We start from the raw sequence: 25,258 nt of genomic DNA, 5'->3' as shown, positions 1-25,258 counted from the left end.
TTGACGTTTGAAGACAGTTTCTGTAACATAATACAGTAAACTCATAGGCAAAGTATTCAGATGAAGTGAAATTAGAAGAGAGTGTATCTAGAAGTGTACAGTAAACTGATCGATAGAAAATGTAATTGAGTTCACGTTTGATGACAGTTTCTGTAACATAATACAGTAAACTCATAGGCGAAGTATCCAAATGAAGTGAAATTAGAAGAGAGTGTATCTAGCAATGTACAGTACACTGATCGATAGGAAATGTAATTGAGTTGACGTTTGAAGACAGTTTCTGTAACATAATACAGTAAACTCATAGGCGAAGTATCCAAATGAAGTGAAATTAGAAGAGAGTCTATCTAACAGTGTACAGTAAACTGATCGATAGGAAATGTAATTGAGTTGACGTTTGATGACAGTTTCTGTAACATAATACAGTAAACTGCTGGGCGAAATACCCAAATGAAGTGAAATTGGAAGAGAGTCTATCTAACAGTGTATAGTAAACTGATCGATAGGAAATGTAATTGAGTTGTCATTCTATGACAGTTTCTGTAACATAATACAGTAAACTGCTGGGCGAAATACCCAAATGAAGTGAAATTGGAAGAGAGTCTATCTAACAGTGTATAGTAAACTGATCAATAGGAAATGTAATTGAGTTGACGTTTGATGACAGTTTCTGTAACATAATACAGTAAACTGCTGGGCGAAATACCCAAATGAAGTGAAATTGGAAGAGAGTCTATCTAACAGTGTATAGTAAACTGATCAATAGGAAATGTAATTGAGTTGACGTTTGATGACAGTTTCTGTAACATAATACAGTAAACTGCTGGGCGAAATACCCAAATGAAGTGAAATTGGAAGAGAGTCTATCTAACAGTGTATAGTAAACTGATCAATAGGAAATGTAATTGAGTTGACGTTTGATGACAGTTTCTGTAACATAATACAGTAAACTGCTGGGCGAAATACCCAAATGAAGTGAAATTGGAAGAGAGTCTATCTAACAGTGTATAGTAAACTGATCAATAGGAAATGTAATTGAGTTGACGTTTGATGACAGTTTCTGTAACATAATACAGTAAACTGCTGGGCGAAATACCCAAATGAAGTGAAATTGGAAGAGAGTCTATCTAACAGTGTATAGTAAACTGATCAATAGGAAATGTAATTGAGTTGACGTTTGATGACAGTTTCTGTAACATAATACAGTAAACTGCTGGGCGAAATACCCAAATGAAGTGAAATTGGAAGAGAGTCTATCTAACAGTGTATAGTAAACTGATCAATAGGAAATGTAATTGAGTTGACGTTTGATGACAGTTTCTGTAACATAATACAGTAAACTGCTGGGCGAAATACCCAAATGAAGTGAAATTGGAAGAGAGTCTATCTAACAGTGTATAGTAAACTGATCAATAGGAAATGTAATTGAGTTGACGTTTGATGACAGTTTCTGTAACATAATACAGTAAACTGCTGGGCGAAATACCCAAATGAAGTGAAATTGGAAGAGAGTCTATCTAACAGTGTATAGTAAACTGATCAATAGGAAATGTAATTGAGTTGACGTTTGATGACAGTTTCTGTAACATAATACAGTAAACTGCTGGGCGAAATACCCAAATGAAGTGAAATTGGAAGAGAGTCTATCTAACAGTGTATAGTAAACTGATCAATAGGAAATGTAATTGAGTTGACGTTTGATGACAGTTTCTGTAACATAATACAGTAAACTGCTGGGCGAAATACCCAAATGAAGTGAAATTAGAAGAGAGTCTATCTAACAGTGTATAGTAAACTGATCGATAGGAAATGTAATTGAGTTGACGTTTGATGACAGTTTCTGTAACATAATACAGTAAACTGCTGGGCGAAATACCCAAATGAAGTGAAATTGGAAGAGAGTCTATCTAACAGTGTATAGTAAACTGATCAATAGGAAATGTAATTGAGTTGACGTTTGATGACAGTTTCTGTATCATAATACAGTAAACTCATAGGCGAAGTATCCAACCTAAAAATTATTAGGCTATACCTTAGTATTGTATTTTTATTGCTTCATTTTCGGTTTATCTTAGATGATGATGATAGATGTAGATATAGATTAGATGTATAATAAATACTAAATAATATTAAGTTCTGAAGATTTTTTAAAAAATAATCCTTAGAGGTTTAACAATGTGCGCGATGGTAATGAGTATTACGAGTATGAGTATGTATTATGAGTAATGAGTAGTCCAGGCACCTCACTGTTATTACTCACATTTAGTTCATTGACAAGTGTATTGGGTGTATTGATACTCTTTCGAGGTGTTTTACACTAATACCTTAAATAGTCATTATGGGTTCATTAGAAACGCAATACGGATATATTAGATTTGTTAGATATGCCCTGTAAATGGATTCCGTAGGTCCAAAAGGGCCTAAGTATTGATATATTTATCTAAGGATAACTAATATTTGCTTACGATAGGCCGTTACGTTTGGTTAGTGTGGTCTAGATATAACCCAATATATTCAGTATCCTCTGCCTGGGGTAGTTGGAAATGCTTAATAATCATTGGCGGATATGATCTTCTATTCAAGCTTAGGATGTTTTTCCTTTCATTGCCTTCAATACGCCAAATTTTTAGCCATACTTGTATTGTCGTCTGCGTTTGTTGTCACAGTATCGATTTTTGTGGTCGCTGAATCAACAGTTTACAGGAGATACAAACTATTGTCATTGGAATATTGACCAGCATATAGCAGTCATGTTGATGGCGTTACAGCAGTGAACTTGGTCATTTATTACTGATTCATGAAATGAAAGGAAAGTGGTTATAAGCAGCGTTGAACGAATACAATTGAAGCAGTTGCAAGTTATTTTTGGAAGAGATTTTTCATGTTGGTTTTCCGTCTGGAGATAATTTAATTGGCTGAAACTTTGTTTCTCAACAAGATAATGACCCTAAACTTTAGTTAAAAATTATGTCTTGGTTTACTGGAATATGTCGATAGATCAGGGGCTACTGAAGCATACAAATTTAATGTTGCTACTTGTATAAAGCTCATGTATCAATAAACATTTTAAAAATCGACATCCTTAATGAAACTCTTGTATACTTTAAAGCACTTTCTCTAGAGACCAGCTTGATTTAATTGAAGTAATTCCACTAAAACGTATTTATATACATCCGTGTTTATATCATCATTGAAATTTAAACATATTCCTCTGGATATCGGTAACCTCCAAGTAAAACGCTTCCTGTATCACCTTAAAAACTCCAGCTCAGTGCCGATTTATTCCTGGAGAATTAGGTAAATGTTAAAACGGACGTGTTTATCGTTTGTGTATCTTTTGTTTTTCAACGGGGCGAACTTTCAGTCGGGATACATGACTGTTTCGTTGTCTTGTTTACAGATTTCTTTTTATTTAACATGTTTGGCTGAAGCGGTTGAAAGAGGGAAGCCAATTAATTTGGAGTGTTGTGTAAAACTGTCAGATTTCAGTTGAATTTTTAGAAAGGAAATTTATTTCGGGATTCGTGATTTAGTAATCTTTTTATGTTTTTATTGTATTCTTTTTAAATGTTAATTTAAGTTGGTTTTTATTGCAAATATATTATGCCAAATATATATTTAGGGTAGAATATTTTCTGTATCAAATGTCTATTCCTGTCAGTATTCATGAAAAATTTCTGGAGGTTTTCTTTTAGAGTACAACCCAAATATTATTGTACTCACAGGCGATTTATACATAATATTGACTTAAAAACATGGATTATATCGTTTCACACTGTGAGAAATATGTGGCAAAACAATATTTTTTCTTTCCAATTTATGTAATACCTGACATTCTTACTTTTTAATTTCTACTAACTGTCTTACTAATAAGTATAAAATTTAGTTCTTTTTTGAACAATTAGCTTCAAGATTGATACAATCGTTACATATTACATCTTCAGGGTGGACATTGTGATTATTTGTATTTTCTATTATTTAATTCTATTTAAATCAGGTTTATAATGGCTGTTAAGGCTGAGTGATGCCATGTTTGTCCGCTAGCCCTTGGTTTTGTTGGGATTATTTTGATATTTATAAATCTCAAAACCTTGTTAATATTTTCTCTCAAAATAGCCTTGTGAAGTGGCTAATCTTGACTTCATTGAATTGAATCCAATGTCCATTTAGTGTTCAGCCAAATCTGACTAAACTGTGGTCCATATCTCACACATAGTTGATGTTCTTATATATATGTACTATCAATTTCTATCAATTTCTCTTATGTAGACTTTCCTATACATACAGGGGACCTTATTGGATCACCTTTGGTGTATAACTTTTAGCTCTGGGGTTATGGAGCACTTAACACTCTTCTTCCGCTATGGTTTGAATATAACTTTTTTGTGTTTTAGTTGAGGTGTTTTTGTTTTTATTTTCCTGGTATTAGTTTATAATCAGCTTTCCCTTATTTTGACTGACTTTGATAGACCGACACACGTGACTGTATATTATGTGGCGTTCATATAACTTCTTTCTGAACTTTATAAGTAGTTTAAAAGGCACAAAGGAAATAAATTTCTCTTGAGCAGAATGTTATCTGTATTTTAAGACAGTAAGGGTATTCTATACGTCGAATTATAGAAAAGATCTGAGTTTCATGTAAAAGTGTACATTATACTCTTACACCCAAAATAACCAAAGAGGAAATTAAGACCTGAAGAGATTTTGATATACCAAATCTACAACAAAGTAGGAAGATAAGTTTATCGTAATGTTATCGAAGTGAAATCGACCTTTAATTACGTTTCAAATTACTGCTAATTTAAGTGAAATAAGAGAGCAGTCAAGACTTACTAGAAGTCATAAAAGAAATTAACTAGTGTAGGATAAAATATATTAAAAAATTGGACAAAAAAATGTCTTATGGACGGATAAGATCAATTTTATGATTTTCTGATTTAACAGACGTGTTTATGTGTGCCGAATAAAAGGCGAACGCGGTTGAGAAGCGTGTACTGTGCAGACTGTTGAGGTTTGGGGATACTTTGGCAACAATAAACCCATCCATATGATTTAAACTAACAGACAACTGAATAAAGAAGACTATTTGGAAGTACTTCGCGAAAATTCGATTTCGTCTGGAACACTAAACATTTGTCAAAATTATGTCATGATTATCTAGAGCACAAATGAAACGAAGAAATTTTGAAAGTAAAAAACGGTCATCACAATCATGGGATGAAACCTGATAGAAAAATGAAGGGTGCCTATGCAGCTCAAGCATAGTGGTGGGAATATTTATAAAGTGAATAGAAGATACTGGACTTAAATAAGCTAATAAAAAGAATGAGTAAAATTTGTGAATAGTTAAAATAAGGGTAGATTATCGTGTTTACCAAAACGGTGTATGATTGGCCTTTTTAGTACGTGTATTTAAGACTGATTAGGAAACCTATTGCAATAAAACCACTTCTAACCAATTAACTGTTCCAAAACTTTTCTCAAATCCTATACATAAGCAGACTATAAGTAGTCCCGTATAGAAATACAGCCAAATATATTGGCATGACCCTTGATTTTAAATTGTAACTAAAAATGTGAAGAATTTAAGTTGAGGTAAAAAAAATGTCCTGCTTACATTCTTTTTAATTTACCAAGAAGACTTGAAACCAGTGTGGATTTCTGGTGTTCAACTCTGGGGTTGTACCAGTCAAAGCCATAGATGGTGCGATACACAGATTCAAAACAAGGTACTGCGAGGTATTTTTCACGTTCCATGGTACTTTCGTGATGACATTGCATAAGGATCTGATGGCAGACACTGTCGATAACGTTATCAAGAATTATACCCAAGACTTCATCAGCATTGCAATATTGAGGTCCTCCATCCTCTAGATAATCATTGCTTAGCCAGAAGAATAAAGAGATTAAAACCAATTTATCTAATTTAGTGAAGTTATTAGTAAAACTCTATGTAACATATGGGCTGAAAATTCCCGGACATAACAAAGAAAACGCGTTTCTTTTTGTCAAAAATTGGCTTTATTCATCAATGTAATCTCCATCAAGAACCACATAATGATTTCAGCGCCGCTCTAACATTTCAATACCACTTTTGTAGAACGATTTATCTTTTACCTCGAAATAGGCCTGTCACCAGCTGCTGTCCACTTAAATGACGATCGTTTTGATTATGGAGTGAAGTAAGGATGGAGTAATGTTTGTTACGTTTGAATATGTCGATACACTGTTGAGAATCATCAACACGTTCTTGTTTTTGGTCAATAGTGACCAAACGCAAACCCTTTTGCACAGAGCTTCCTCATGGTCATTTCTCATGCAATATAAAACCAACACATTCTTTTGATATTATTACGATGTTAGCTAACTCAGGCAACTTCACTTTTCGATCACTCAATTTGATGTTTTCTGGAGTTACCATCTCATTTGGATGTCCACTGCGTTCTGCATCATCGGTGTATCTACGACCACGTTTGAAGTCAGGAAAGCAACGTTTTACAGTTGTTTTTTTTTATGGAACGGAGTCCTTATAATACTTTTCAAGCCATTGTTTTGAAAATAACAAAAGTAGTGTCACTCTTAGCACAATAACTCGCAAATTTATGAGTTGAATATTATGAAATTTTAACAGCTTTCATTTGAAGGTTAGTGCTAACTGAAAAAGCAGTGAATGCAATAAAACTAGCGCCATCCATGTGTTAGGCCCGGGGCTTTCCAGGCCATATGTTATATTAAAAACAGTGACATATATGTCAAACCCAAACTGTCTGCTGTAGAATAAAAGCCCTCTGAAATTAAAACCGTAGCAAATTAGGACAACATCAATTAGTGAAATCTATAATAAATAATAAAAAGAATAATAACGAAATTTGGAAAATCTATCGATTGTGCCTTTCCACAAGAATCATAACTTATTTATTAGAGTTTATTTAAAGAACTAGTCATTATTTCGGCGCTCTAAGCTGCCTTTCACAACTTTCCGAAAGATTTCATTAACCTTTATGAAACATATCCCTCGGGGACCCGCTCGGGTTATGTTTTATTTACCCCGATCGCTGGATGACGGTACACGTTAAGTTTCAGTCTACCCTTTCGCCGAAGAAACCGTATACACCCATTGAGTTTTCCTCGAGGATTGGCTCCCTTTTTCTACTTTTATTGCGCCCTCTTAGATACCCCGAAACTAAACTTCCTAGAAAGTCTTGCGAAACTGTTTAACAATTCACCGTGGGCCCTTAATTATTAATTCCCCAGAAGGATAAGACAGATTCGCGACGGCGCCCCAGCGACGTATTCGGATTTATTATTTAGTTTTTCCATTTCTAAAAATATAGTTGCTTATTCCGTGCAGTAGACGTATGAGGGTTGTTTCTTATTTAAGATATTTAGCTCTTTTTAGTTATTACTCTTAGTGGTTCAACAATCTGCCTAGTGCGTAATAAGCATTTCTTATTATTATATTATAAGCATGACGGGTAGAAAATCATTTGATTAAGTGATATCCTGTGTAAAATATTATCTTAATTAGTTAATCCTATTTTAAATGTTTTTCTAAGCTCTATATACGTTCTATAATCAGATCGGATGGCAATAAACGTTTTAGTCAACGCACTTCACTATCACGTCGCACATTTAGCTGATTATCGAGCATGTTGGGGTGCACTAACACTCTTTTAAAACACTTAACACAAACATTTTTCATTATATTTGTTATGGGATCCAGAGGCATATCGCGTTTTCGTTGAGCAACTATGTGCTTCTTTCAGGTTAGTCCAGTTGCATATTAAAAAATGTAGTATCCTCGGCTTGGGGAAGTCGACAATTATTGACATTCATAATAAAAATTAATCAATTAAATATCTATTAATAGATTTGCAACAGACAAATTAGGAAACAGGAAATATCAACAATTGGAGAAAAACTAGTTACATTTTAAAAAAGGAATATATATTAAGTCAAATGGATAGCAAGATAAGAGATATATTAAAAACAGTTGCTGGTAAGGAATAGAGAGAGGGAGTTAACTTCATAACAACAGTTGAGCTTGCGTAACGGGAAGTAAAACAAAAGAGAGCAAGACTTAAAGACGGCAGTTGAGATTCTGCCAAAAGTTGTCAAGACAATAAAGGTTCTCTTAAGAGCCTCATTTTTAAGAACCTCATTTTTCACTGTGTGTCATTTCGTAGAAGTTTGAATAAAAAATGTTCGGTGCTCTGAAAATGTCTGAATTTGTACCGGAAATTTTTTATTTTTTTACTTCAAATTTGAAGAAAAATATAACTGAAGGCCATTGAATGCTGAATATGATACTTATGGCAATCATGCTCCATAGATTTCAGTATGTGAATACTGGTTTCGAGATTTAAAAAGTGGCGAGACTCAAGAGACCATAAAAAAACCGAAGAGGAGCACTGTGCGAGGGATAGTTAGATTCCGAGCAAAGATAATGTTATTCTTCGGCTTAACAAAGCTCGACCACATGTTCTTTTGATATCAAGATACAAAAAATGGGTCGATTCCTGGATAGTCTCAAAAGATACATCGTTCTTTTGAGATGGAATTTCGTAAATTGCCTCAAACATGGGAAAAAGTAGCGAAAATACTTTGAATAAAATACATTAGGCTTCGGCTTCAAATTGAAAAATCCCTTGGATAAAAAAGATGGACAGAATGGCACAGAAAGAAGAAAACAACTCAATATAGAATTATTATAAGAATATATAGAAAGCAGGCAACTTAGTTGGTCGGGTCACTTGCAGCTTATGGAAGAGACAAGACAGGTTAGAACAAGAAGAGACTGTGCTTCTCAGTACAAAAAGAGAAAATAACGAGCGCTTCAGTGAGATATTGCGAAAATAGGAAAAGCCTCGACCGAATCAAGTAAGAAAATGAGTGGGAAAATAAACATCATATACAATACACCTGTATAATTTAGTGCTATAAAAGGACAATACAAAATGAAGTTTTATATATTTTGATAAGGACTCCAAGGGTGTTGCCTTCAACCTATTTTAAACTCAACAACCACTTTCTCAGATACTAAATAAGGGACCTAATCATGGTACCAAATCAGAATTACATGACCAGTGACTCATTAAATTGTGTTTGTGTTCTTTTTCCGTTAAATGTTGACATAATGTACACAGATTATGCAATATATCAGTTTAATAAATTATTAAGGAAATTACTTATCAAATCAAAATATTTTTAAATAAAACTGATGGAATGAGTGTAAGCTACAAAAATAACTTCTGTACATCAAAATATTTAGACTATTTCTATCGCTAATTGGATAAACCATTCATCTCATACTACTGTTTTTCCCAATGGTTTACCATTTAAGTCTTTTTTATTTCTTCTTTTAGTCTTTTCTCTAAATTTGTATAAGTATTATATAATATGTTAAATATTATGCAAATTAAAACTTAAATAAAAACTAAAAGTTAAAGAGCATAAATAAGTAAAGTAACAATGATATAAAAATCGTCAGTCAATTATAAGTTTCTTTTTATGTGAGTGTGAAGATTTATGAGATTTATATTCATTATCGATTATGAGCTACTAAAATCAAACAAAGCTATTGCTGAAAATGGCTATATTAGTTGACTAAACATGATTCGTTAATTTTAAGTCCAAAAGTTGACGGAAATAATAGATAGGAAGTTCTCTCTCGTCTGCTGAATGGCCTGGATCTAATCCTGTTTGACTGCCATTTATTTCGATCTATTCAACATTGTTTTATTTCTTAGAGATCATATAAAATTAGCTTCATGAGTTTCTAAGCTCGAGACATATCTGAGCTGCCTAAAAATGGGAAAATGTTGTTATTGAAATAAAGTTCTATTTTTGATAAAAAAATAGTGAGAGCCTTTTTATGTAATAGTCGTTAAAAGCAGCGCAGTTCAGTCAATAACTATATGTACTGGAGCATCACCCTCAACCACAATAATAGTTTGATTGTGCCCTATTTCCAATAATTAGTAACTGAAACCGAGTAGCACGTTAACCCAATTTTGCAGCTCTATCAATGATTTTAATATATGTATCCGGCCGCCCTAGTTTGCGCTTCAGATGGTTTGCTAATGTGATGTATACGCATATCAGCCTGTATTCTCCATTGACTGGATTATATCTGTAAAACGAGAGAAAATATTAAACTATGTAACAACAAGCATCACAAGCGTATTGTCTCAATAATGACAGAATCAATAATGTTTTGTTCAGAATGGTATCCAGGAGGTCCTACCATTTAAATATACTGTTCATCATATTTGATTATTATATAATTTAGCAATGGCTGACCTTAGGAAGAAGCGATAATTGATCAATATTGAATTAAGAAGATTTTAAAAAGTCTCCTATAATTGGCGTAAAATATTTATGAAAATTGTACTAATGAGACTTCAAAGAGCTCGCGAAGAAATAAGTCGGGAAGAGCAACAGTTATACCGAATCTCGTTGTTGTAGATAAGATTTTTGCACTTGTTCTGTTTATGGGAGAATGTCTTAGAGGTGGAAGGCGTGGGATTGTGGTTTTAATTTATTATCGTTTTGACTGTATACACCGGTCCTTACTTTAGGAAGCTCTCTTACGATGATTCTATTAGCCATGTGCGAACCGATGTGTCAAATTCATTTGAGATCTGAGCGGTGTTGGTCAAGCAGATGCATGCTTTTACAAAGTAATGGATGAAATTATGAGGAAATTATTTCATGTGATACTACAATCATCTGAACTCATGTGATTTTCACCGATAATAGCAAAATATTTTCTGAGAGAGTGCAGATACTTGGGATCATTAACAAAGGAGAATAATGAAATATTCGAGAGAAGTCTGGAAAAGAAGCTTCAGGAGTATTTGCTTCTCTAAGATGGTGAAAGTAACACCAACATACCAACAGCAGAGTATTAGTTGAGAAGTAGCATACTTTCACTAAGCGTCGGCTGTGGGTTGATGATAACGACGAACAATCATTGAAACTATTTAATCGTTACGATATTTTATCTGTAAAGTGACGACTGAGTCAAAATCTCACCTGAGTAGTTTCCTGTTTTGCCTCACTTTGTTATCCAATATATTACGTTAATATTTTTACACAATCTGATTGAAAAAAATCTGAAAAAAATTCTTATTTTTACTTTTAGCGACGATTTTTTGAGTCGTATAAGCTCGTTCTATGTTTTTTCTTCTGTAATTTTTTTCATGCATTTTTACTTTCATTTTTTCTAAAGCTTTACTAGTTTGGAGGTAATTAGTAATCGTCAACCTTTTGAATCACAAAAATCAATTTTTTACTATCAATCAATTTTGGTACTGGAAATAAATGCTTGGACGATTTCTGAACAAGATTTCGGAGCTGGGAGTCGGATTCACAACACACCTTAGTCTCTTCTTTTTGATTCGGAGTCATGGTGATCAACCGAAGTGTCGTCAGTAATGATCAACTGATGTACAAAATCGTTTTAAGTAGTACTTGCATCTTTCTGTTTCATTTCAACAACGTGGGCTTCAAATTATGTCAAAAAAATGTGAATAATAGTTGAATTACATACAAGAGGTTAACTTATGTGGTTTATATTTACATATACATATGTTTGTATTAAGTAATATATTTATAAAAAAAAAGATTCAACAGGTTAGTACTTTAGTAAATGGTTGAAGCGCCCGAATGTCTGAAAAACTATAATACCCTACAAATATTTCACGATATTTCCGGGCATTTTCTAGACAAAGAAAGGGTTATTTAAATTTTACGGTTTTTTTATAATACTGATATTTTTAGACTGCTATTATGTTTTTAAAATAATGTTACTAGGTTTCGAAATATTTTAGGAGAATTGTAAACTAGCAAATTTTTAGTATTCCGAAATAAATATTAGAGTTCTGTTTTTTCCAAGTGAAAAAATGTTCGATTATATCATAAAATATATTAAAACTTGGCACAGGATCAAGTACAATAGCAAACGTTTCCTGTGGTTGCGTAATACGGTTCCAGTAAATACTAGTCTGAGTTGAAACGAAGTCTGAATGAATTTAAAGAAAAATTAATGTAATAATAATTGTGCAAAGTGCTAATTATTCACAGGAGTTTTAATTTTCCCCTTAATAATTTCTATGATGCTTTTTGATGATTTTATACCATTTTTTGGTGTACTATGACTTGTTAGAAAATTATATCAAGTTAATTAAATAATAATTTATCATATACTTAAAGAAAATATACCATGCCACTTACCAATAAATTTCTTTTACAATATATACCAATAAAATACATATACAAGTCATAAATAAAATTATTATTATTTTACTTAATATATTAAACTTATTAAATTACTTATTTTATTAAATAAATAAAAATTATATTTATTATTTATTTAAACTAAAAATACTTTTTACTTAATATTTAATATATCAAAATAATTTTTTTTTAACCACAAATGAAGAGTTTAACTGAATTTGAAATCTTCCTCCCTTTTCTTGAAATGTCTGGGTATCCTGTCATATTGCAATAGTGGGTTTAGTTTCAACGATTTGATAGTGATGATTTTGATGCCAATGTCAAAGAACGGTCTGGAAAATGAAAAAAGTTTGAATACAATATATAGACATAAATTGTAACAGTAATTTGACAAAAATCCATTTCAAACTTTCAAAGAACTTTCAGAAAGATTAGTAGTTGATGAATCAGCTATTTCTAAAGGTTTACGTGCGATAGGAATGATCGATAAGGAGGGAAAAGGGTTACTACATAATTTTCTGTGAATCTGTTACTGTAATCCCTGGCGTAAAATGTTATGGTTTAGTCCAGGAGAGTGACTCACATCGACACCGAAGCGGAATATTCATGGATAAAGTCTTGCTGTGTATGTGGTGGAAATAGAAATGTGTAGTGTTTAGCTACGAGCTTCTAAAATGGAATGAAAAATTACTGCAGAGGTCTGCCAGGTCAATAAAACAAATTGAATGGACATAGTTAAAAGAGTGTTGAAGGATACAAAGCTCGAATGGGAAGTTCTGCCACACCCAGCCTGTTCACAAGATATAGCGCTTTCTGATTACCACTTGTTCAGATCGATACAGCATAGCTTGGCTGCCCCCACGAACTTGAAATCGGTATGGCAATATTGCCAGAAAAATGGAGAAAAAATAATTTGGTTAATATGGATATTGGACCAATTTTTCTCAATAAATAAAAGTCCACAGAATACTTACGTATCCTTTGATCGTCATATATTATACTAATTAGATGAATAATGTTCTATAAGTCTCCAACAAAGCGGTAAATATAAATCTGTACTATTTAACGACATATTCGACTGGCAATGCTCCTTCTGATAATTTTTTTTTATTTCATGATTTGAAACATTATTTAAATTTAACATTATTGGATAGTAATAATGTTTGTATTAGATGTATTAGCCTATATATCCACAACAACTGTTCAAATTTTATTCCATACTATGAACACGTATTTTTAATTCGAATCGAATTTTTATTAAACAGCTTTGGTTTTGTATAATGGCTCGTAAATCGGCGACGTAATTCACTAATATAAACCCGTCTAAAAATAATGCCTCCTTTTCAAATAACGTTACATTTTCATTCTGTGCTTGTTTGTCCCAATTCCTGGCTATCCGCTGTATTTTTAGTATATTCGGTTCCACGCATTATCTGCTGATCTGCCGAACTATACTATACACAAAAAATAACCTCATTCTATTTATTCGTTCTATATAATAGTTTAATTTTACTCTATTCAGCATCATATTAGTTTTCATTCTCCAATTACTAAATAAAGAAAACAGCAACTACAAAAATCCTTAATGGTTTTTGTGATTACCGTACTCTTTTTGGATGTTTTAATCATTGTTGCTAATGAAGCTTGATCTATCCTTGCTTCTTGTAATGAAAAAAGATAGTCATGAGTAAACTTTTAATGGAAATTTGTCACAGTATATTATTTGAAACTTCCTTAGTGTCATTATCCTATTTAGTATGATATTATCCGAATAAAAAATCAGCGGATATCCCTATCATGATCCCGGATCCTTCCTATCAAAGAGAATTCAGTCGGGAAATGGGACGAACGGCATTTGACATCAGAATTTGACCTTCTTCTAGAAACGAGAAATACCCTGGGAGAAAGTGCCGTTCGTTCCAAGGCCTAGTCTGGTTCCAGATCCTATCACCGCTTTCGGCAAGCGCCCCGCCAAGAAGGAGGAGGAGGTGCAGCGTCCGCAGAGGAGGTCGATCCTGGATCCCGAGGAACGAGCCAAAATCAAACCCAAAGCGCACCTGGAGCCCGTCAAGCCGTACTTGACGGCCCGCGACAAGACTAGAGAGAAGGTCTTCGGCGACCTGATCAGGAAGCAGCTCGCTCCTAACGAGGAGAACATGGATGTCGTGTTGCCGCGTCTCCATAAAGTGGCCGAGTGCCCCGATCTGCCTTACAAGAGAAAAATTGTTGCCTATTCCGACTTACCACCGGTTTGGTAATGATTAATTTAGTTCGTACGTTTTCAGGCATCAATGCAAGCCGTTATCCTCAGTCATGCACTTAATATACGCTTACAAATAGGCAATAATTTTTTTACACGCTTTACATATTAGTTACAGATACAAGTAATTGACAGCAAACAAATTTCGTTCACTTAATAGTATTAGATCAGTTGCATTTATTGCTTAGTAGTCCGTTGATCTTACAGTTTATTAATGTCCATGTACACGTGCCACTAGTTTGTATTTCATCTTAAAAAAAATAAAATTATACTCAATTAAACTGATGTAGTTTAATTTATGTTTTTTTTTTCTCGATTTTTTCCATGATAAATTTGTGTTTGTATCGGACTAAGTCGCCATATTTTTAAGAGCTGGTTTGATTTTTTTTGTTGATGCGCTTATTGTTCTCTACTAACCATTATTTTCGTTGTTTTTTCTTACTATGCCAACTTGATTGTGCTCTAAAATAGTCACATAGTTTTCTCTTCTTCTTGAATCGCTCTGGATTGATTTGGAGTACAGTTTCACATTATTTATTATTTTTATTATTCAGTTTATTTACTTCCTCTTATTTTATGAACTCTAGTAAACATTTAGATGATGACAAATTGTTAGTAGTAATAAAAGTGGTAATTTTAGTGTCCATAATGGATTGGAGGACTAAAAGGGCTCGAGGGCAATGCATTGTATATGTATAACGGTGCTATAACCCTCAAGTGACTATTTGCAGGCATTTACATTCGATGGAAGAGATTCTATTCATCCTAAGATGTGAATAAACTAAGTCGCAAATTATAATAAATAAATAAAGTAATAAAACTAGAGTGTTCTATGGCGTATTGAGATTGGTGATGAAAAGTGGAAGTACTGTGACAACTGCAATCGGTAAAAGTCATGAGTTTTGCTGTGCATATGGTAATATTAGCAAGGTATAGTGTATTATGAACTGCTAAAACCGAATGAAACTATATCTGTAGATATCTATCGACACGAATTGAACAGTCTGAACGACATATTGTTGCAAAAAGAACGAGCAATAGCAAGTAACAGACACAGTAATCTTTTTGCAAAGGGTTGCAAAGTTTTTAAAGGATACCGCAGGCATGATTCGCCTTCTGATTTGCACTTTGCACAGACCGATACAGCGTGGCTAGGCTGAAACGCAGTTTTGGAAATGCTGAATACATGAGAAAATACTGCTACACCGCCATTGTTCTTTTGATATGACTACATCATACTGCGAAAAAGATAGAAAAATTATTTCTACAATTTTGGTATAAAATGATGGAAAATATTTTGATATATATATATATATATATATATATATATATATTTATCAATACATATATATATATATATATATATATATATATATATATATATATATATATATATATATATATATATTTATCAATATATATATATATATATATATATATATATCAATATATATATATATATATATTTATCAATATATATATATATATATATATATATATATATATATATATATATATATATATAGTACCAATTTTGTGCAAAAGTAAATAATGATTATAATACATACCAGCGTTCGCAGCTATTTTAACATCGACGATCCCATATTGATAAACAAGGTTTTTTTTGTTAAAATTCTGTTCAGTTGCTCTTGCTTCGATACAAAAATTGCTAAAATTAATTTCAATTGAGTGGATGCATTGTTCGTCTGGTGATACTAAATCCGCTTTATTTGGTACCTACATTTTTTAATCTCGAGGTTTCCGAACATTTCCTTTCACGTATTTGCTTCCGATATGGCGCTTGCTGAACATAACAAGACTCACAAACACCAAACCAACACCGACCTTCGCTTGAAACCGTCGTGCCTAACCTATTTCTCTCTTCCTCAGAGCCCCCGACATTACGTGGTGACGGATAACCCAGACCGTAGCCGTCGAGCCGAAGAGGTCTACTCTTACTCGTATTCCTCCACTTCCGACTCCTCCAGCCGTTCCGGTGATCCATATTCGCGGCCGAAAGCCAGCTCTTCCAGCTTTTCCGAATCAGTGACCCGTTCTTCCGCCGGGGGACCCGGAGGTTATAGTTATACGAGCGAGAGGACATCTCGCTCCCGTGGCGATGGTCCAGGCGGATATCACTCGAGCTACAGCTCCACCAGCTCCGGTAACTTGCCAGGCGGTACCTCTTACCGTCACTGGTCTTACCGCGTCTAAAATGTTCACTGTTAATTTAAAATGGGTCTTTTCCTAAATGGGTCCAACGCGCTATGAAAAAAGTAACGAAAAACAGAGAGAGAATCGATTAATACCAAATCAAATGAGGAAATTTTAATATCTCGAAGAAGGAAAAGGTTCATTTAACACGAATTAGTTAGATACTGTTTTTTTCTTGTTTTGTAACGTCGAACCTATTCTAAAATTCACGTAACTCTTAAAAAAAATTCGGTCTTACTAACCACTAGGATTGCGAAAAAAAAAGTTTATAGAAATATATATTTTTTTATTTATATTAATGTTCATCTGGATTCAGTTTTGTGATTTATATGTCTTTTCGAAATAAATGGAATTTAAAAAGCAGCCTTTCTTTCATTTACTTGCGACGCTGATGCCTATACCGTCCACTTTCCTCTACCAACTAACCTATTGTGTGTTTTTATGTTTGTTTTTTTTTACTTTTTTTAATATGAATTAATATTTTCCTCCGTCTCTTTCAGTCTGTGCAAACACAAATTGTCATTGGAAACGTTATTATTGATACGATTTTTGTTCGAGCGTATTGGATTTTTTTCTGTATACACATTACTAACTTTTCCTTTCTTTTTTTCCTATGACGTGTTTCCTCCGTGCAGTATGAACCTTCTCGTCAAGTGAAGATCTTACCGGGTTTAGGAAAGGTAAGTTCATTTTTATTATTTTAGTTAAATCTTTATTACTGTATGAATAGTTTTGCATATTAAAAAAGAAGATATTTATTTTAGTAAATTATACTATTCACACGTCTGCAAGAATATTCCGTTCAATAAAACAGTGAAACCACGTCAATTTAGAATTTAAGTTAAGTTTGGTTTTTACACAAGTAAATTCTAATCTAAATAAATTAATTAAACAAAGTTACTGTTATCAAATATACTTTATTTTAACATTATAGTAAACCTAATGCACATATCATCAAAGGCCTTACAACTACAATTAATTAGTAACTAACTAACTATAGAAAACCAAATATAGATATAACATGACACTAAGATAGTATGGAATAATATCGAACAAAAGCAAACTAGAGCTATGAATGGGAGAGCCAGAAGAAATAAATGTAATATGAAAATGAAATGGATTCGAAAAAATAATAGAAGAAGAGATATTCAATGCAATGAAAATATAAGTATAAAAAACAGTATATGGGTATAATAAAAACACTTGTGCTTAGCAGATCTAAAATAAACCTATTAAATTTTTTGACTATTTCAGCATTATTAGAAAGTTCCCTTCAAGAGAAATATTAAAAACTAACTTTGAAAATTTTCATGGATTGGTCATGAAGATGATAAATTAAGCTCGCTAAACACGAAATTAAATATCATTATAAGGTCTGTTTCCTTAATTTAATTTTTGGTAGTGAATATGGAACTTTCTGTTTCATAAAAATGAATGAACCGTATGAACACAATTTATAGAATGTTTTTTTAACACAACTTAACTTAGTTAAATCTTTATTACTGTATGAATAGTTTTGCATATTAAAAAAGAAGATATTTATTTTAGTAAATTATACTATTTACAGGTCTGCAAGAATATTCCGTTCAATAAAACAGTGAAACCACGTCAATTTTGAATTTCAGTTAAGTTTGGTTTTTACACACAACTAAATTCTAATCTAAATAAATTAATTAAACAAAATTACTGTTATCAAATATAATTTATTTAACATTATAGTAAACCTAATGCACATATCATCAAGGGATTTACAACTACAATTAATTAGGTTTATTATATATAACTCTTTTCCACATCACCTATGATTTAGAGTTTTTTCAAGGCACGTTTTTTGTGTAGTGATATCCCATGGAGATCCAATCAACTTAATTAACCATTATATATCCAAGAAATATCTTTTAATTCCATTAGAGAGTATATTTACCTTTTACGTTTAGTTCTTGTTGCTTTCAGTATAGTATTTCCTTGTAAAGTCATTTTGATATTACTGTATTTTTTCCTAGTTTTTTCTGTTACTACTTGTATACACCTTTATTGATATTCATTTAATTGCTGTATTTTTTTGTAATGTATTTGCCGTATTTCTTCTTCAATGTGTAGAGTACATCCAAACCGAAGGTGTTATTAACCATTCCTTTCTCCAGCATGATAACAATATATCTGAATGAATTATTAATAAATGTTATGACTAATAAGACCTAATCAATTGTTATTCCAACGTTTACCTTTTTCCATCAACTTTTGTTGTGTTTACATTATTTTTATTATTATATTGCCATGAGTTACCATTTCTTGAATATATACGTCTCATCTAATTACACAAGTTGAAATAATAAGTCTTCTTTGATTTTATTATATGCTTTTAAAAATTGTATTATTTTAAAAGCAATACCTAGAAGTTTCATTAGACCTCTTCGTGGATTATCTTTAGACCATCTAAATCCAATATTATCCAACAGTGTATGAAGGGAAGTTCTACATCTCTCAAAGAGCTGCATACATCTAAGCTTTCTACAGATATTTTCCAAACCGACGTCTCTGAAATAATCATATTAAATTATGTTTATATTGAGCAAACTTTCTAGACTCTACTTTTACGACATCCTCAGCTGGCATTAAATGTGTATATGGAAACAGTCAAATTGTTGAAACTGAAACTGAAGTTATGTTACGTGAAGTATTTGAAATAGATTGTTTCAATTAGAAATAAATTTGAAATAGATAATTAATAAAAAATAGTTTAAAAACTATTTCGTTTTACGGAAAGAAACTGGGGACCTGTTGAACGGCGATACGTGTGGAAATTGAGGGTTTAAATCTATTCTGATAATAAACCAAACCCTTATTTTAGACTTCTCATTATTTACACTATTCAGTTATAGTATATATTAACACACTGTATCGTTCTTTTGAATATATATTCTTTGTAACCAGACCCATTTGAGCATAATGAGCACACTTAGGTCTTGGTCTAAAATAGAGGAAATAATAGAGGAAAGAATAGAATTCTAAAATAATAGAAAATTCTTAAAATAGAGGTCTTGGTCTGATTCAAAGAGATGCATGTTAAAAGTATTATTTAAATTGTTAGAAATGCGATTTTTGCCAATATTGTCGTTGGTGAAATAAATTACGGTTTTATAAAATGTTATTATTTTCTTTCTTATATCACCTATTTGCTCTTTTCTATTGTATGTATTTATTTTCAAAAATCTTTGCATCGATGCAATAGATGCAGTTGGCAATATGAACATGTCTCAAATTATAGATCGTTTGAAGAAAATTGTCAATTTATTTCTTAAAAATAATATTGTCTAAATGTAAAGTTTATTTATAAAATTCTTCTTTAAAAGAGAAGGGCCTCATAGATCACTAAGTCAAGGTGTAAATCTAAGCCCAAATTTGTTCATAGTATTTATAGATGCGATAATAAAGACATGTTTTCTCTATGTAAAAATATGAGAAATGGAAATGTTATAAGGAGTTTTTCTTGATAATATGTTGATAATAACTGGTAGTAATTAACTATAGAAAACTCAAAGTTGATATAACATGACACTAAGATAGTATGGAATAATATCGAACAAAAGCAAAACTAGAATATGTGTATATAAAAATGAAATGGAATCGAAAAAATAACAGAAGAAGAGATAACGAATACAATGAAAATATAAGTATAAAAAACAGTATATGGGTACAATAAAAACACTTATGCTTAGCAGATCTAAAATAAAACCATTAAATTTTTTTACCATTTCATCATTATTAGAAAGTTTCCGTCAAGAGAAATATCAAAAACTAACTAATTTTCATGGTTTGGTCATGAAGATAATAAATTAAGCTCGTTAAACATGGAAATTAGATGAAATATCATTATAAGGTCTGTTTCCTTAATTTAATTTTTGTCAGTGAAAATATACATGGACCTTTCTGTTTCATAAAAGCCTTCCTTGCACTGTATGAACATAATTTATAGAATATTTTTTTTAACACAACTTAACATTGAGAATCAATCTTGCAGTGAAACACTCAAGGAACATTAATAGCGATCTAACTAGAGATTAACTTATTTTATGATTTAACTACTTAAGCACAACATTTCCAATACATCAATCTAAAAATTATTAATAAATAAATTATTATTCTACATATAGTGTATTTTATGCTGTTAATGTGAGTATCGCACCATTACTGGAGCACATTTTTCTTCCAATGTTATGATATTGCAGCTGATTAATTTTTTCTGTCACATTCGTATGGCTATTAGCGAAAACAATTTTGATACAATATTGTAGACTTATAGTAGACCACAAATAATACACGTCTTTAAATTCTAGAAAAGATGAGTCTATCTGTAGATACATTTTCCTACATCATTGATTTAAATCAGGTTATGCATGAAGGAAGACGTAAAACACTAGGCCTATTTTATTTATAAATATCCATTAAAGATCTATCTGAAATCTGTATCACAACATTTAATAATAAACACTGAGACCTTATGATGGTTTCATTCTGGCTGTCATATTTATTCTTCGCCATTCTCTTCAGTTAACTAAAGCACTCTATTAACTTAATCGAAATTAGTACCTCTAAAATAATCAAATTAATAGTCAAGGCTTCTAGAGCATGAGTTTTAATTTATAGTATTCTTCATGAGATGTACAGTCTTATGAAATGTGTAGCTACTGGTAGAACAATTGGGAACAATTTACCAAACTGAACGAACATCTTAATTAATGGATAACAACAATCCACCGGTTGTTATTGGTATGATTCAGAAAACTCTTTGGAGTTTGTCAAATATTGTCATTCATTCATCAAATTGGGTTTCCCCATCTTATTATTATGTACAATGGGAACATTTTCCAGATTACGTACGATATTTATTATTTTTTATGTGAAATAAATTCGGCAAGAACTTATTAGGTTCTTGCATGTATTTAATTGAGCCATAACCTAATTTAATTATTAAATTAAATTATTTTTTAGTTTCATTTTAACAACTTTCCAGCTAGTGTCATTAAGTTATTCAGTTTATACATATCATCCAAAGTATCAATATTACACTTTCGACGTTAATTAATGTCTGCTGTCAGATTTGAAGATATTTGTTGCCAAAGACCATTAGTCAATTTTAGAGACTTATGGATGATTGGATTGCTGCAAAATCGATATTGTTCTTTCAATAGAGTAATAAATGCCTTTTTAATGTGAAAATAATGAACACAATTATACAGAATAACATAAATAAATCATACACCTAAATAGTCACAGAGTTATATATTATTCTGGAAATATATTATAAGTTACACAATCTATTTTAAATCATTTTATGCGAATTCACAGCACTAGTATAAACATCACGTATGTTGCATATTTAGCTCAAGGACATGGTCATTTAACGTCGGTTATAAATTATTTGATTGCTTTTGTAATTGCTATAACCGATTGTTCATAAGAAACACTTTTACTTGTTATTGTGAAACAATATATTGGATACCATTAATTTGATTATTATACCAATTATATTATTTTCCTGATGAAAAATAGTACAATGTTGTATGTTCTACTGTGCAGTTGGCTGTACTATTAGTGAAACTAGGCTTGGCACCTTTGGAACGCTGAGGTATTACATCCAGTTGCAACTTTGAATTTTGAACAGTTGTTCGACATACATTACACTTCTTTGGCATTAATTCAAATAATAAATTTGATAAAGAATTTTGAGGATGACAACATCGATATTTCTGTCTCGATATGTTTACTAGGTATCTAACTAAACATTGAGGTAATGATATTACGTAATCAGACGCGTTTGTAAATTGGTATTCATTTAATTGGAATGAAATCATTTGGTATGAATAGCTTCCGTGTTTTGAGTAGTAATTGGATTTTGCTATAAATATTACCGGACTGTTCAATAAATTTGCGAAAAGCAAATTTGAGGTAATTTTTTCATCAATTCTAATGATGTTATTATGAAATATTAGGAACTTTAAATAACTTTAAATATGTATTACTGAGTATTTCAATTGACTAACGTTGATATTTCTAAATTCGTGTAATAATTGAGAGTTTCTTTCATTGATGTTTGATAAAAGTTGTCGAGAAGAATTTTCCTTAAATATAATGTTTCAAATCAAATTTCCTGTGTTCATTAATTTAATGTATACAATATGTGAGAACATAACATAAAAAATATAACAAATATATTATAAAATAATGACTTGGACCAAACCTCGGACTTTATTTTATAGTGGGCAAAATTACTATCGTTAAATTATTTTTTATGTTCCTGTGCTTCTTTGTTGAGGTTATCAGCCACTGAATAGAGTTATTTTTTGAATGCTATCATAGGCTTATTCTTTGAGCTGCTTTATATTTTATTCTTCGTTTTTATTTATAATTTAGTTGTTCTTTGATTTTATCTTCGAATTGATATTTCGTTTTATAGGGTGCGGATTTTTATAATATTTGTTTGGTTAATTATTTTTGTGGAAGAATTGAAAACAAGCGAATATTGGACTGGGAAAAGGTAATTTTGTTTTTTTTTCACGTCTTATGTCACTTTTCAGGCAATAATATAACTCCATGAATGTAGAACTTCCGATATGGATGAAAACTAAAACAATTGATTTCGAAAACTGTTTTTGGAGCAAGCTTTACACCATTAAGAGAGTTTTTTTGATTTCTAGGGGAATAATGGCAGAATAGCAGTAGTGACGTGTAACCCATATTCAGGTTATACTTCGTTTTTTTTTCAGGATTCTTGTTAAGTCATGTGGTGTTCTACCCTTGGACTGATTATAAGTAACAAAATTTAAACTACTGCAGAAATAAGGTTTATTCAGTACCTTCATGTTAATAGAGGTTTGGTCCATATATACCTGCACGATTTTAACGATCATATAATCATTTTTATTAGTTGGAACTCTTCAGGATTATCACTACATATGGATTTCCATAAATTTTCTAACATGTGCTATATTACGAAATTATTATTCCATTTAGTTCCAATTCTGTTAATTCTTTCTCAAGAAAATCACCATAAATTCTTCAAACAATTCCAATAACTTCTCACGATAACTCTTCTGATTTAGGACAACCTTACCATATATTCGTATAGAAAATCAATAGTCATCAATTAATTATTTCTTTAAAATAATCTTTGTTAATGGCGTGTATGCGACCCAAAATTGGAAAAGATTTAAAAAGTAAGGTTTATTGATACAAAATCGCTAGAATGTTATTTTACAATGTTGTACATTAACCAATTTTGATGTCTTGTGATCTAGTGTTGTTCAATGATGCGAACTTATTTATGCACCTAATTATGAAGATAATTAGAATCTTATTTATGTTAAATGCATTATATCTTCTTTTTTCTTAGTCAAATTTGATTATTATTCTATCTTTTAAGATGCTTTTTTGCGTTGTTTAATATAACAGGCATATAAACTTCATGCATCCAACTTCATGTGGCACAGTATGTTTCATTTCGTCAAAATTCGCGAAGAAAATTAATTATCAGTGCGTTGAAAATGTCTGAATTTGTACCGAACAAATCGCATTTGCAAAAAGTTTTATTTCAGTTTGAAGAAGGCGACTGAAGGTCATCGAAGACGAAGTTTATAGAAAATTTTAATATGTGAATATTCGTTTCAATATTTTAGAAGATAAAGATAAGTAGTAGTTTGTAAATACAAAATAAATTGAAGGCGAGGATTTGAATGTATTACCTAATGAGACCATCAACGGCGAATGACATCGACTACAATTGATGCGTCTGAGTCGAGCACTTTACCAAAAATGACTGGAATACGAGCAATGTTAAGCAAAGATCCAACAATGTTATTCTTCAGGATGGCAATGCTCGACGATATGTTACAAAATCGGTGCAAAATATACTTGGAAAAATTAAAATGCCAATTTCTACCCCATCCGCCGTGTTTTGTAGACCTTTCCTGTTCTAATTAGTACATTTTATGACATAAGAGTTTTATACGTTGTTGTACGAAGATACCAAAACGTAAGTCGATTCATGGATAGCTTCAAGAGATTCATCGTTCTTTCTATATGGAATTTGTAAATTGCCTGTACGATGAGGGAAAGTAGTGGCTATCGATGAACAATACTTGGTATAAAATTAATTGTAACAATTTTTCGCAATAAAGCTTCAGATAAAGAAAAAACCTCTAAAACTAATTTATAGGCATAATATATTGCAACGTTCATTAAAACTTGTGCGATCTAACATTTCAATTTTGAAATACAGAATGAAATTTAAAAAAATCTCTTTTAATTCCTTTTGTAAATGTAATGATGTTAGAAGTCTTTAAAAAGAGGCATGATGTTCAACATGATTTAGTACCATCATGTTCAAAATCATGCCCCAACATTTCTTGATTAAGCTGATATTTTTGGATGGTGCGCTATATTCGCTGATATTGTCCTTGATGCTTCGCGCATTCCTTATGATACAGTCCCTATAACAGAGTCATGACGCTTGAGTATTAGTAAAGAAAATACCAAAGTATT

At 31.6% G+C, this 25,258-nt stretch overlaps 2 protein-coding genes across 2 annotated transcripts in view; both read left to right on the top strand.

The window, feature by feature from the left end:
- The window catches only part of LOC143200521 (uncharacterized), a 182,831-nt gene that overhangs the window by 7,933 nt on the left and 149,640 nt on the right, over window positions 1–25,258 (top strand). The window contains exon 2 of the mRNA XM_076410960.1: window positions 17,353–17,397. Coding sequence (XP_076267075.1) covers window positions 17,353–17,397 — 45 coding nt within the window. The remainder of the gene's footprint in view (window positions 1–17,352; window positions 17,398–25,258) is intronic.
- On the top strand, window positions 15,641–17,080 carry LOC143200525 (protein anoxia up-regulated protein fau). Its single transcript, XM_076410964.1, has 2 exons — window positions 15,641–15,778; window positions 16,030–17,080. The coding sequence occupies exon 2, from the start codon at window positions 16,298–16,300 to the stop codon at window positions 16,715–16,717; it is 420 nt and encodes a 139-aa protein (XP_076267079.1). The 5' UTR covers window positions 15,641–15,778; window positions 16,030–16,297; the 3' UTR covers window positions 16,718–17,080.

Source organism: Rhynchophorus ferrugineus, unplaced genomic scaffold, assembly GCF_030347505.1.
Source record: "Rhynchophorus ferrugineus isolate W39M unplaced genomic scaffold, kcgeb_rfMv2 rfM8, whole genome shotgun sequence".
NCBI classification, from domain to species: Eukaryota; Metazoa; Arthropoda; class Insecta; order Coleoptera; family Curculionidae; genus Rhynchophorus; species Rhynchophorus ferrugineus.
Note: the sequence above shows the minus strand (reverse complement) of the source record. Positions and strands in the feature narration are given on the sequence as shown.